This window comes from Peromyscus eremicus, chromosome 13 (assembly GCF_949786415.1).
Source record: "Peromyscus eremicus chromosome 13, PerEre_H2_v1, whole genome shotgun sequence".
Taxonomy (NCBI): domain Eukaryota; kingdom Metazoa; phylum Chordata; class Mammalia; order Rodentia; family Cricetidae; genus Peromyscus; species Peromyscus eremicus.
Genome location: NC_081429.1, coordinates 7,538,728 through 7,552,599, shown reverse-complemented (window position 1 = coordinate 7,552,599; position 13,872 = coordinate 7,538,728). Strand labels below are relative to the sequence as shown.

Genomic DNA, 13,872 nt, shown 5'->3' with positions numbered 1-13,872 from the left:
AAACCAAAAGAGAAGACAGAGTGGGAGAAGATGCCTAGGATACACATACAGAAAGGATTTGTGTATGGAGCATAGCACCCCCTAGGTCTTAGGAAGACCATGAATTAACAGGCAAATTCCTAAAGAAAACCAGCAGCGGACATTACATGAGGAGTCTTGCGTCTTAGGTCATCAGTGTGCACTAGTGATTACATGCCCGCAGTGTGGTCACAAAGTCAGTGCATGTGTGGTGTAGCTGTAAGCCCTCCTGTGAATGCTCACGGGAACCCTTAAAAAGCCAGACACAGGCCAAGCTGTAGTGGCACTCACCTTTAACCCCAGCACTCAGGAGGCAGAGGCAGGCAGATCTCTGTGAGTTCGAGGCCAGCCTGGTCTACAGAGCAAGATCCAGGACAGGCACCAAAACTACACAGAGAAACCCTGTCTCAAAAAAACAAACCAAAACAAAACACCAAAAAAAAAAAAAAAAAAAAAAAAAAAAGACGGACACAGACCCCTCCCCCACTTCTCTGTTCTCTCTTCCCCTCACTATCTCTTCTCTGTTCTCTCTCTCTGCTCTCTGCATGTGCTTCTCCCTAGGCCTGTTTTTTTTTGCCCACTGGGTTTTGTTGTGGCTCATGCCTCATGACCTTTCTGCACAGTAACCAGCACCCCTTATCATTTTTTAAACCAACAGGAAGGGCCTTCAAATCCGTAAGAAAAAAACATTTCAGACTTGCTGCTGAAATCACTCCATCTAGCAAGGCCTGGGTAAGGGAGCCTGCTGCTCCTCACACCTGACTGTAGGCATGCTTGCAAGACGGGCACCGTGCAGACAATGCCAAATCCTACTGTGACTGTGAGGTGTAGTCTGGGCTCTTTGGGCCACACTAAATCCCTGCATCACTGGACCTGGGAAAACATCTCCCTAGGTAGTCCTGTTGGAGCTGGCTGCCTGGAGGATCCATCTTCTCAGGCATTCTCTTTTTAAATGAAAACCCTTCAAGTAAGCTATCATGTTCACACCATGGTGCTTTGATGGTGGATGGGGTCTTGTTATGAAGGTACTTTTCCTATCTTCCAAGTACAAACCAAGCAAGGTTTCTGTTAGGATCTGTGAAAAGTCCTGTAAAAGACCACCAGACACATGCTATCAGCAAGAACATTTACAATCTGGAGAGTAAAGGTACCAGTATATTGGGGCCTCACATCTGACAAAAAGGCAAAACGGCAACCCCGAGACAAGCTCAAAGGCTTCTTTTAAACACAACCAAAGGGATTTTAAAAGCAGTGTGACCATTCTATTTTGGATGGGCTTACGCAAGTGGCAATCATACTAGTGCATTTCTAATTGGTTAGGGCTAGCAGGGGCGGGCTAAGGCTACAGCTTCTGCATTCTCGGGCAAGTCTGGACAAGTCCTAGGTGTTGTCCTTATTTGGTTATTACCTGTGGCGGGAGGAAGGGGAGCTGGCCTCTCCAGTGTCAGGGGCATGGGTGGTTGATTGCCCTTTGTTAAGAACCGAGGCCTGTTTCTTACCTGAGTTATTAAGAGCCTGTCATGGTATTTGCCTGACCCTCTCAGTATCATCTTTATTGCAGTCAGCTTCCTGACAATCACAGTTGTTTCACCCATACCCTTTCCCACAAAATAAGTCAATGTTAAAAAAAAAAAAAGAAGTTTGATAGGATCTGATATTTTGATCTTGCCAAAGGCTGCACTCTATAGCTTGATTACAATTGTACAATTGTCATCATGGATTTTTATCACTTTAAAAACTGCCAGTATAGATATGATAGGATGATAGGGTAGATTATTGAACCTACTTTTAAAGAGCAACAACTTGTTTAAACATGTTTTACATTGCTATGGATTTTAACTTATTGATACAAATTTAAAGTTAATTTTGTTATACTGTATGTGTATTTCTACTCTTAAGGTATTATGTTTGTGCAGCTCATTGAAATTGTAATGTATAATTAAGAAATACAGATTAATAGTCATCCATGATAATTACACTTATAGTCATGTTAGTGGAGTTTTCTAGGTATACATAGATATATTTCATTTAGGTAGGTAATCTTCAAACACTTCTAAGACCTACAGAATATGGCATTTAAAATGTTTTAAAAACTTAGACTTTTCTGGACAATGAGACACATCTGCTTCTGGCAGCACCAATTACTTCAAGGAAGATGATGGGCATCGAAGACACTCCATATGGAGTTTATCTTCTTCTTGGCAAAAGTTAGCCATTTGGGCAAGAAACTGATCTTGCCTGGACTGCTTGACAAAATGTTGTATCAACTGGATATGTAGGATCCATGGAAAAATGACCACTGAACTTTGCAAGATGAGATGGTTCTTCAGGTTCCTGCTTCACAGAGGAGACTGTCAAATATTCTACAAGACACCGGGAGAAATGATTAAAAAACTCTAGGCCTATTGGCTGAAGATAGATGCCCCAATGTTACAGAGGAACTTTGGATGACTGTCCAGGCAGGCAACTGTCTCTGTCATTCTAGATTTTTGGAAATTGCTCTTCCTGTTTACTTAGGTAATATATCCTTCTGAGGTCTTTGATGTAGTTGAAGACTAGATAGTTACAATTATAATTATAATTTTCCTTGGTTATGATAAAAGATAAATTAGATATGAAACTTTAGACTCACAAATATAGGATAAATATAATATTTTCTTTAATTTTGCCAAATACAAATAGGCTAGGCATTGTAACTGTAATTATTGCTTGATAACTGTTCTATTATATGTAATTACTATGTTAAAGTTAAAACCTTCCTTTTTGATTAGACAGAAAAGGAGAAGTGCTGTGGGATGTTGTTCTATATGCTGTGAATATATGTTGTTCTGATTGGTTGATAAATAAAACAATGATTGGCCAGTAGCCAGGCAGGAAGTATAAGTGGGCAAGCAGATGAGGGGAATTCTGGGAAGAGGAAGGGCAGAGTCAGGAGTCGCCAGCCAGACACAGAGGAAGCAAGATGACAAGGCAGAACTGAGAAAAGGTGCCAAGCCACGTGGCTAAACACAAATAAGAATTATGTGTTAATTTAACTGTAAGAGCTAGTCAGTAATAAGCCTGAGCTAATGGCCGAGCAGTTATATTTAATATAAGCTTCTGAATGATTACTTTATAAGCAGGCCACAGGGCTGTGGGGGCCTGGCGGGACTGGAAAAACCCTCCAACTACAACTGGCCATATGACAGACATAAAATGGCATTCCATTCTTGCTTTCATCTACATCTCCTGACAACCTTGTGGGGTTTCTTGGTTTTTGTTGTTGATATTTTTGTTGACATTTGTTTTCAGAACAGGATCTCTTGTAATGGAAGTAGGCCTTGCTTTTGCTATGCAGCTGAGGATGAAAGGCAGGTACCACCACACCTAGCTTACAGTCTAGCCCAGGCTGGCCCCCCAGGTGATCCTCTTGCTTCATCCTCTTCAACATTTGTCTGTGTGCACCACTTACAGCTGAGAGGTGAGGCATCTCTTTGATTCTATCAAGCATTTCCATGTTCTTCTCTGTGTTTCTCATGCTCCACAAACCACTTAGGGCACAGAATAAGATGAAAATTTCTAATCTACTTCACAATGAACATGAACAGAATAGCTCACAAAATCCCGAGGAATACACAACTTTTTAAAAGAACTACAAATTCAGTTTTGATGTTCAAAAAAAAAAAAAAAACCTAAAGAAAGCCAAATTTTGTGCATAAAACGTGAACACGGTCAGCCTGTGAGTGGAGGGCTCTTGTAAAGACAGGAGGAATTTGTTGGGGGTAAGGATCTGCATGGTAATTCACTGAGACTTCCTATGGTCAGTATCCATAGGCAACAGGTTGGTCACTCTATAGTCAGACATGCATGTCGAGAACATCTTCTCTCACCCAACTGACTTTCCCACTTACTAACGAGAAGAAATCATGTCCCTTTTACGCAAACTCCTTGGTAGGAGTTCTAGTTGACCTTGGTGACTGTGGATGACGCAAACACTTGAAATGAACCTGGCAGTGTTTACTCAAAGCACAAGGATCCCCTTGACCCACCAGTCTATTTCTAAACATTTGTGTTAAGGGCGGAAATAAGGAAGCATTATTTATAAACAATATAAACAAAAAGGATAGAGCCCCTGCCTTTGAGACGTCTAGAAACTCTGTGGTCATTAAAAAAAAATTGATATATTTTTTTAATAATATATTTTAAAATTGAAATCTTTATTTACGAAGTAGAAAGAGCCAATTTTTCTTTTTAAAGTATCTATTATCCATGTACCTAAGGACAAATTAAAGTTTGGACAGTAGGCAGCAAAATGAATGCTAAAAGTTATCTTAGTGCTAGGAATTAAGACTGTGTTTTGTTTGGTTGTTTCCTTTTTTTGTTATGCCTAGATTGCGGGGACCAATAACCCCAAAAGACCACCACAGAGACAGAATCCCATATGTAAAAGCAAAGAGCCTTTATTTTCAAGCTTAGAGCATAGACCCTCAGAGCTTGGACCCGTGAGAGCAGAGAGCCTAGAGCCCAGGCAAGGTGGGTTGCTTTTTTTTTTTTAGCAGAGGTTGGGGTGAGGGGATTTCCAGGGTTCAGGACCCTGACTGGCAGACATTTGTCTAGGAGTATAGAGAATGTTTGGATTGTCAGGTATTTCCTCTTAGATGCAGGCCCCACTGGGTGGGGTCAGCTTATGGCTTTTCCTGGGTCCAGGTACTGCCTGCCAGAAGCTGTGTCTGGGCCTCTAAGCCTGTCATGGCAGCTGTGTGGTCAAGCTGTTTTTGTGCCCGCCCCCCACCTCCAGTTTATCTGTGACTTGTTCAATTTGCAGAATACTTCCATAGTAAAACAAGTTTTTATTTTTTTGGTTTTTCGAGACAGGGTTTCTCTGTGTAGCTTTGCGTCTTTCCTGGAACTCACTCTGTTAGACCAGGCTGGCCCTGAACTCACAAAGATCCGCCTGGTTCTGCCTCCCAAGTGCTGGGATTAAAGGCATGCGCCACCACTGCCCGGCAAGTTTTTGTTTTTTAAAGTGTGTGTGTGTGTGTGTGTGTGTGTGTGTGTGTGTGTGTGTTTGAGAATATGTGCCACAGCTTGCATGTGGAAATCAGAGAACAATCTCCTTCTACCTTGCTTGAGGCAAGTTTTTTGTTAGGGTCCATGAGAAGTTCCAAAAAAAGACTACCAGTCACGATGCAATCAATAAGAGTGTTTATTATACCACGTGCATGTGGAGTCACGCACCTGTACAAAATTGTGACAACCTTGAGAGAGATTGTGGGCTCCTTTTAAGCACAGCTAAGGGGAATTCCTAGGGCAGTTAGATCACTGGGTCATTTTATCTACAATTGGCTTAAGGGAGTGGCAATTATGTTAGTGCATTCCTAATTGGTTATGGGTAGCATAGGTGGGCTTAAGGCTATAGCTTTTCCATTCTAGGGCAAGTCTGGACAAGTTCCAGGCTTTGTCCTTATTTGGTTATTACCTGTTGCAGGGAAGGGGTTTGGCCCAGGCTTAGTTCTTAACTGAGTTATTAGGGGCCTGTCATATTTGCCTGGCCTGTGTCAATGCTCAAGCTCCTTCTATCTCTGTTGGGATTACAGATGGACACCACTGTATCCAGATTTATGTGGGTTTGGGAGATCATGTGTAAGGGCCAAAGGTAACCTGTAAGCTCCACTTGCCCAAGGACAGATACTTCCTGAAATGCTGGAGGCTATTGTTTATGGAGGATAACAAGCCACATGCTTTCATCCCCCTAAACAAGTTTGACTCGGCTGCACCGGATGTATTTGATCACATGTAAGTGGGAGGAAATACGTCAGGATGTATGCTTGCCCCTGATTGGATGTAGGAGGGAAGTATGCAGGCAAGACACACATTTAGGATATAGTCTTGCCCCTGATTGGACCTGATTGGAAACATGATGGCCTTGTGGGTTTGGCCCTTTTAAGCCTCTGCAAAATGTGACCCATCACCATTTTCTGGGAACCCAGGAGTGGACCTAGGCAGAGTCCATCATCTTGGTCAGTATTTAATTAAAGCTTGCTTCAACTTTCTCTGGAATCTCAGGTTTAACAGTGCCCTTAAGCTGGCGTAGAGAGTGCTTCATCCACCAAGCCATCTTCCCAGCCCAAGAAGGTGTTTTAAGTAGAACTGTGCATGACAACAGGGGACAGGCTGTCACCCTAGTTAAACGTCTAGCCATGGAGGGATGAATAGCCAAGCTGTGGCTGCCGACATATTAATTAGCAGCAGCACATTAAATACATACTTTCTGAGCACCTACCCAACACCATTTCAAGCATTGGAAAGTCTTTGATTGTTCCCTGTTGTACTTGTGAAAATAGAAAACAAGAAATTTAAAACAAACAAAACAGATAAAAGAAGGAAGAGAGTAAACAAAGGAGGAGCCAGTGCCCTGCGGAGGGTGAGCTCACCTCCTTAGCGGTCCTGGCGGGGCCTCTGCCTCCAGTGTTCTAGTGGCCAGCCAAGGCAGAGTCTCTCCGGCTTCCCTGTCACCCAGCAGCCACGGTCCTTGAACAGCCTCTGCAGTGAGGTTCCCATCCACCACACATAGCCGTGGGCACAGCGCTCCAGACCCGGGCAACCGCTGAGTCTGTTGAACTAGCCCACCTCTGATGCTCCAAGTCATGTCTAGCCACTCCCAGCCTTGCCAAGAGTGCTAGAACACGGCTCTCTTTGTAAAGCTACGAGGAAAGCCCTTGGAACAACTGAAGGAATCGCTTTTTAAAGAAATGATCAACTGGGCAGTTGGGAAGAAAGGAAGTGGATGGGCAGCTTGGTTCGGTGGGTGTGAGGTCCCAAAGATACTCAGGACAAACGGCTAACTGAGGAGCCACTAACATCTCAAAGCGGGTGTTGGCTGCCAGGCTCTCTTGGCCATGGCAGTACCGCTACAGAGTCCCGGCTCCCCTCAGTGCTTCTCATCCCCGCCCCACACCCTAAACCTCTTCACTGAGCTTCCCTTCCCTTCACCCAGCTTCTCTTTCCTACAGAACCCAGATATTTTGGTCACATGCTCTCTTGGTTATTTGTTCTCTCTCGGTCTCCTTGCCCTCTCTCTTCTTCTCTTCCTCTCCTGTGTGTCGTGTCTGTGCCTTCCCGTCCCCCTCTCACAGCCGGGTTCAGCCTGGACTCCTCCAGATGCCTCTGGCTGAACTCTCCCTCATATCTACAATAAAACCCTTCTCCTCCACCATCCCTAGGAGCAGTCATGTCCTCATTTGGATTCAGTGGTCAGTCTTGGGTAAGGTGCGGGGCTGGGGACAGTGACAGCTGGGCATCTTAGGGTTAGCATGATGATGGGCTTGGGACACACCAAAACGGCTCACTCTGGTTGGGGGTCCAGCCATTCAGTCTTCCTGGGGCTCAGGAAACAGAGCAGAAAGCATCACGTGTCGTAAGTATAAGCGAGGCTTCCAAACATGTGTGAAGTCTGCAGGAGAGCCTGGACTGGAAAGCTTGGACCTGAAAGGACTTGTTATCCTGCAGAGGATGTCCCACTTGGGCTTTTGGTACCTGGGTCGAAAACACTCAGCTAGCCAGGCAGTGATGGTGTAAGTTTTTAATCCCAGCGTTGGGGAGACAGAGGCAGGAGGATCTCTGAATTTGAGTCCAGCCTGGTCTACAGAGTGAGTTCCAGGACAGCCAGGGCTACACAGAGAAACCTTGTTTGGGGCAGGGGATGTGCAGAGCAAAGAAAGAAAGAAAGAAAGAAAGAAAGGAAGGAAGGAAGGAAGGAAGGAAGGAAGAAAGAAAGAAAGAAAGAAAGAAAGAAAGAAAGAAAGAAAGAAAGAAAGAAAGAAAGAAAGAAAGAAAACGCAGCTGTGACTCCTATAGATACCCCAGCTGGGTCAGCCAGATTCCCAATCTTCACCCCCTGCCAAGCCCAATATCTGGGGCTTTTTGTTTGTTTTGTTTCTTTTTTCCCAGTTCTAACAGAAGGGGGCAGCACAGGTTCATGAGCAAACGGCCCCAGGCCTCGGCCATCATGCTCGGAGACACCCAAGCACATGCCGCAGCGGGTCTGTGCCTCAGGGGGTCTGTGCCTCAAACATCCTCTGAGTGAGGAGGACAGGGAGCAGAGGTAAGTGAGGTGGTGGACGTTTCCGCTTCCGGAAGAAGACTCCACACCAGTGTTTTCTTCCCGCCTGACCCATGGGCACTCTTTTCTTACCATACCGCGGCGCCTGCAGTCCTCCTCCACATTCCTGAACATTCTCCACCTCTCCCCGCCCCCCCAACCCCCGATTTCCCAACAGCTGACCCAGTTAAGTCAAGGAAAAACAAAAAAATTCTTGTCTTTCTCTTTTCTTGTTTTTCGAGATGGGGTTTCTCTGGCTGGCCTGGAACTCACAGAGATCCACCTGCCTCTGCCTTCTGAGTGCTGGGATTAAAAGCATGCACCGCCACCACCTGACAAATTTTCTCTTTTTTTCTTCCCCTCTGCCCTCATCTTGTTATTTCTTATCTAGATGGTGGGGAGAAACATTAACTGCTCAGGAACAAGAAACATTATCTGGTCGGAAACATGGCATCAGGAGAGAAGCCCGGCTTATTTCTCTGAAAATGAGACAAAATGAAAGCCAGGAACGCCGGCTCTGGAATTTTCCAGGGAGTCTCCCCCGAGACCCTCCGCACCACCCGCCTTCCTAATTGAGCCTCGAGTTTCCTGACAAGAATGCGTGCTGATGGGCTCTGATGAGAAGCAGGTTTCTGTTCCTCTTTCAAGGTCTCTGGAGCACTTCTGGTCAGTGTTGTTTTCCCACTGGTTTTCATGGAGATTTGCAACACGGGCCCAGAACAGATTAGGACCCATAACGTAACTGGCTGCAGTGAGCCATCTGGCAGTTGGGGAGATGGGGTTTCGTCATGGGCAAGTTGTCCCCTCCAACATACACCCAAATTCATATGCCGAGGTCCTAAGCTGCAGGGCCTCAGATCCCTGTTTTAAGGGAGGGTCTCTAAAGAGGTAGTTACGGGCAGGTGAGGTCATTGGATGGGTCCTATCCCAGTGACTGGAATCCGCAAGCCCCCCAGGAGAAGCCAAGCCAGCTGACACCTTGATGTCAGGTTTCTAGCCTAGAGAACTGCTTCCCCAGAAGCAGAGGCCTGTGGGGTCTGCAATGCAGCCCCAGGGACTGTTGCAGTCTGCTGATGCAGAAGGGAAGGAGGAAAGTCCTCCACAGTCTTAGTAGTTCCTGTTGTTACCGTCAATGAGTGTCCTCATCCACTCACCTTCCAGCCTCTGGGTGACAGAAAATGGCATGTTGAGAGATAGAAAGGTACACCCAGTGGGGCCAGTCATATACATGCAGTAGTCGGGTCACAGGACCCTGGACAAAGGCGAGTCCCCATGGCCAAAGTGAAAAGACCACTTGTGATATGCTGGGGCATGTCAAGGGCTCTCCTTGCAAATACTGAACTGTCTAAGGCCCTCAGTCATTCCTTGGTAGGTAGGAAACAGAGGGCCAGGGAGCCATTGACTTGCCTCCCCGCTGGCAGAGCTGGCATCTGATTTGATTGGCTTGCCTCGACACTCGTGGAGCTGGCATCTGATTTGACCCAGGCAGTCACTTGTACATGGCAGTTTTGCATTTATGTATGGGGGTGGGGCACACAGATATGCACATGAAAGTCTCACTGGTCTGGGTTGGCTCGCTGGCCAGTGGCTTCAAGAGGCACCTGTCTCTGCCTTCTTTTCAGCACCGGGATTACCAGTGGGCACCACTGGGCCTGTTTGTTTTTGTTTTTTATTATGGGTTCTGGGGATTGAACCGAGGGTCCGCATGCTTGCATGGCACTTGGCCATCTCCTGTCCCTTCTTGTAAATGTGGAACTCCTTAAAAGAAGGTGTCAGGATAAAAGTCTGACTGCATCTCTCTGTGCCTTGGATGGGTTGAGCCTGTGCAGGGTGCAGACACTGTCATGGCAGCCTGTACTGAGCACGAACAGCGGTTACCACCTGCCCTTGCCCTCCGGCACCCCTGCCTATCTCCTGCTCCAACACCAGGGGTGACCAGAAAACAAGTTTTCCCAGCCTCTTGCCAACGTGTTGGAGAAAGTCCTGCATGGTGTGTGGCTAGGCAGGAAGTGTGGCTGGGGTGGGTTCAAGAAGAGAGACCATTTATTTTCCCAGCTGCCTTTCTCAGGGACTTTCTTCTTCTTCTTCTTCTTCTTCTTCTTCTTCTTCTTCTTCTTCTTCTTCTTCTTCTTCTTCTTCTTCTTCTTCTTCTTCTTCTTCTTTAAAGATTTATTTATTTATTATGTATACAATGTTCTGCCTGCATGTCTGCAGGCCAGAAGAGGGCACCAGATCTCATTAAGGATGGTTGTGAGCCACCATGTGGTTGCTGGGAATTGAACTCAGGACCTCTGGAAGAGCAGTCAGTACTCTTAACCTCTGATCCATCTCTCCAGCCCCTCTCAGGGACTTTCTATCTCTACCATTTGTGGATGGGACAGAGTAAAGTCAGCAACCCCCTAGCCTGTCTTGGCTTAGTCCCATAAGGAATTTGCTCTTCTGTACTGTGCTGTAGATCTTCTGTGCTCACCACAGAGGTGAACTGCAGAGAAAAGCATCCCAGGCCTGGAGAGAAGGCGCAGTCAAACTCTTACTGCTCTGGCAGAGAACCCAGGTTCCATTTCCAGCACCCACAGGGCAGCTCACAACCATCTGTAACCTTCAGGGGTTCTGAAGGAAAAATGTTGTACATATATAAATACAAGTTTTGAAATCTTTTTAAAAAATGTGTTTCACAGCCTCCTGTTCTCAGCTGTCAGTCTTGCCTCAGGCTGATCACTCTTCCTGCCTGGTCCTAAGGACGGTGCTCCTCTGACTGGCTACTTGGTCTTTCAGGAGATCAAACACCATCTCTGGGAAAAGGCAGTTGGTTCACATACTCCAAGTCATCTCCCCCATGGGTACCAGAGATGAGTTAGTTGCTCAAGGACACACAGCTAGAACAGCCAGTTCGGGTTGGACCATATCACCCTTCACCAGGAAATGACGTCCAGCCGCTGGGATGGTAGCAGCCAGATGCGGACCTGAGTGTGGTGCTCTGTCTTCTAGGAGGCCTATTACACCTATTACATGACTTTCCCCCCAGCGTAATGTGGCCTGGGGACAGGGACTGTGTGTGTAAACAAACCCAACATAGAGGTCACCTTGATTTCCTGTTTTAAAATCTGCTCTTTTCAATGAACTCCACATCCTGTGAAACACCCGCCATGTATGTCATTTAAGGAAACTGAGTTGGTTGCCTTGTGTCATCTGGAGTTAATTTGATGGAGTGGTCCTCGGTCAGGCCACTGAGGGTGTCTCCTCTCTTCCGCTCCTGGGCCCCATGGGCCATTTTGCACATGTCTAATTACGTACTTGGGATGAATTCCTAGAAGAGAAGTCACTGAGAACAAGTACTCAAGACTTCTGGTCCACACTTCTGACTTGTCTTCAGGAGGACACCACGAACGCTCTTTTTTGACGAATGGATCAAGATCCACTCCCAGTGGACCAAGCTTCCCTAGAAGGCTGATAGGCAAGGGATCTGGCTCAGGGCTTCCCTGCCTGCCTCCTGCTTAGCCGAGCACAGCTTTGAAGATGACCTCAATCTCCAGCCTTCTTGGTTTACCGGAAACCCCGCGAGCTCGTTAATATGAGCAGCTCCGGGAACAAAACACTGACTGGGTCAGCTCGGTTTCCCAAGCTGAGCTCCCCAGTTCTCTCGCTGCTTTTGGATTCTGTGACTTATGAGAGTCTTGTCGTCATCATCCCCCTCCTGTCCCCATCGCGACCCCCCCCCCCCCACCTTCTTGTAGATTTCCTTGTCAAAGTCCTGGAAGGCACTCTGGTCTCCAGTTCAGGTTACAAATGAATCCAATCTCCTTTGTCCCTCCCCCTCTTCCTTCTTCCCCTTCCCGCTCAGTAGCTCAGGCTGGCCCCAAACTCACAGCAATTCTCCAGCCTCAGCCCCCAAAAGTGCTTCGATTCCAGGAATGCATTGCCACAGCTCAATCTTATTTTTTAATACTGTCACTGCTGCCCATGGCCTCCCAAGGAGGCCAATGCTTGAGTAGGAGAGGAAGTCACTTCCCTGGCACCTCTTGGCCTTCACTTATCCTGTGTACTGGTGTTTTCTTAGGGAAGGTACTATGATCAAGGGCCCTTGGTTCTGGCTCGTGGTAGGTGTTCTTGATAGTCTCCAATGGATGATTATTTTCTCCAAGGACTAAAAGCAAGGACTGTGCCAGGTGGTGGCAGGGCACACCTTTAAATCGCAGCACTCGGGAGGCAGAGGCAGGCGGATCGCTATGAGTTTGAGGCCAGCCTGGTCTACAGATTGAGTTCCAGGACAGCTAGAGCTACACAGAGAAACCCTGTCCTGAAAAAACAAAAAACAAAAAACAAAAACAAAAAAAAAAAAAAAGGAAAAAGGAAACCAGGGACTGTGCAATAGAGACCTAAGGCATCAGAATCACTTGATCACTTGGGAACCCCTGAGCATACACAGGGGACCTTGGACTGCGTATCATCTGGTCAGAGGCCCCAAGATAAACCCCCATCAGCAAAATGCAGACCTGCAGAGGTGGCTTGATTTTTCTTCCACTCTTCGCCTCCTTGTATAGGTTATTTCTTTTTCTTTTTTCAAGAAAAGGCTTGAAAAGACAGGGCTTCTCTATGTAGTTTTGGAGCCTTTCCTGGATCTTGCTCTGTAGACCAGGCTGGCCTCGAACTCACAGAGATCCACCTGCTTCTGCCTCCCGAGTGCTGGGATTAAAGGTGTGCGCTACCACCGCCCGGTATGTATAGGTTATTTCTACCCAGAATTTAGAACACTTCCCAAGTTTAAGAATACTCTTTTAATCACAAACTATGCATCCACAAACACATCTATGCAGTCTTGCTTGGAGGTCAGAAGGTCCACAATAGTGAGGAGTATATTGGAGATCTGGCACTTAGAATTCTCTCAGAGGTAAGTAGAAGCATGCCCCCGCTCCCTTACTAGAGGCCTCCAGCTAGAGCCATGTTCAGCTTAATGCAGAGCCACTTGGAAGTCCTGTGCTAACTAGGTTAGAGCAGGATGCAATGTGGGGCCTGTCTTGTTATCAGCCCGAGGCTGTTGCTAGGCCAGGCCCATGACACCCCAACTCCCCGTTGCCCGGGATACCTATACAATGCCCTCTGTGCGCTTGCTCCTCCAGACCACCAGTGCAGTCATGAGCAGCGTGACGGTGATGGGGAGCATGATGAAAGGGCAGAGGATGCTGTTGGGAGGGTCCCGCAGCGCTCTGCCTGAGATGGGGCATTTGCTGAAGTAGTGATGGTGGACAGCGATGAAGAATTTGTCCACTTCTGGATTGGGCCAGAAACAGCCAATCTTGTCTGCCACATGCTTGGTGCAGTAAGTGAGCTCCCCATAGCTCCTGTGGGTACAAAAAAGAGGCTGTCAGGGGACCCAGCTGGGGCTCAGCCTGGTCTAGCCAGTGGCAAAGCAGTCTTTCCCCTCCTTCCAGAAGCCCAGGCCCCAAGGCAAAGCTCCGGTCCAGCAGGTGAGGACCGTAGGTAGTTCCCGGTCAGTCCCAGATGTCCTTTACTAGGCCATTAGCCCAGATATTAGAGGGGGAGGTGACAGGTGCCTGCTGTAGCCTTAGGCCAAGAGACTGAGGACAAAGCTGACAGACAGGCCCCCTCTTAGCCTACCAAAGGTCCCCACTAAGCTGGTCACCTCCTGACTCAGTGACAGTGGGCCATCGGTAGGGAAGAAGAGGCTGTGGGCAAGGACCTGGCTCAGGCAAAGTCCCTGGCTTCTTTCACAGTTATTTATTTATTGTTTCTTTAGTGAGCATGTGAGAGAGAGA

At 47.1% G+C, this 13,872-nt stretch overlaps 1 protein-coding gene across 1 annotated transcript in view; it reads right to left on the bottom strand.

Annotated features, from left to right (window-relative positions):
* Positions 1-12,858: 12,858 nt before the first annotated feature.
* Positions 12,859-13,872, bottom strand: part of Ramp1 (receptor activity modifying protein 1) — a 48,109-nt gene continuing 47,095 nt past the window's right edge. Inside the window, exon 3 of the mRNA XM_059278187.1 lies at positions 12,859-13,437. Within this exon, the coding sequence (XP_059134170.1) occupies positions 13,182-13,437 (256 nt within the window). The 3' untranslated portion in view covers positions 12,859-13,181. The remainder of the gene's footprint in view (positions 13,438-13,872) is intronic.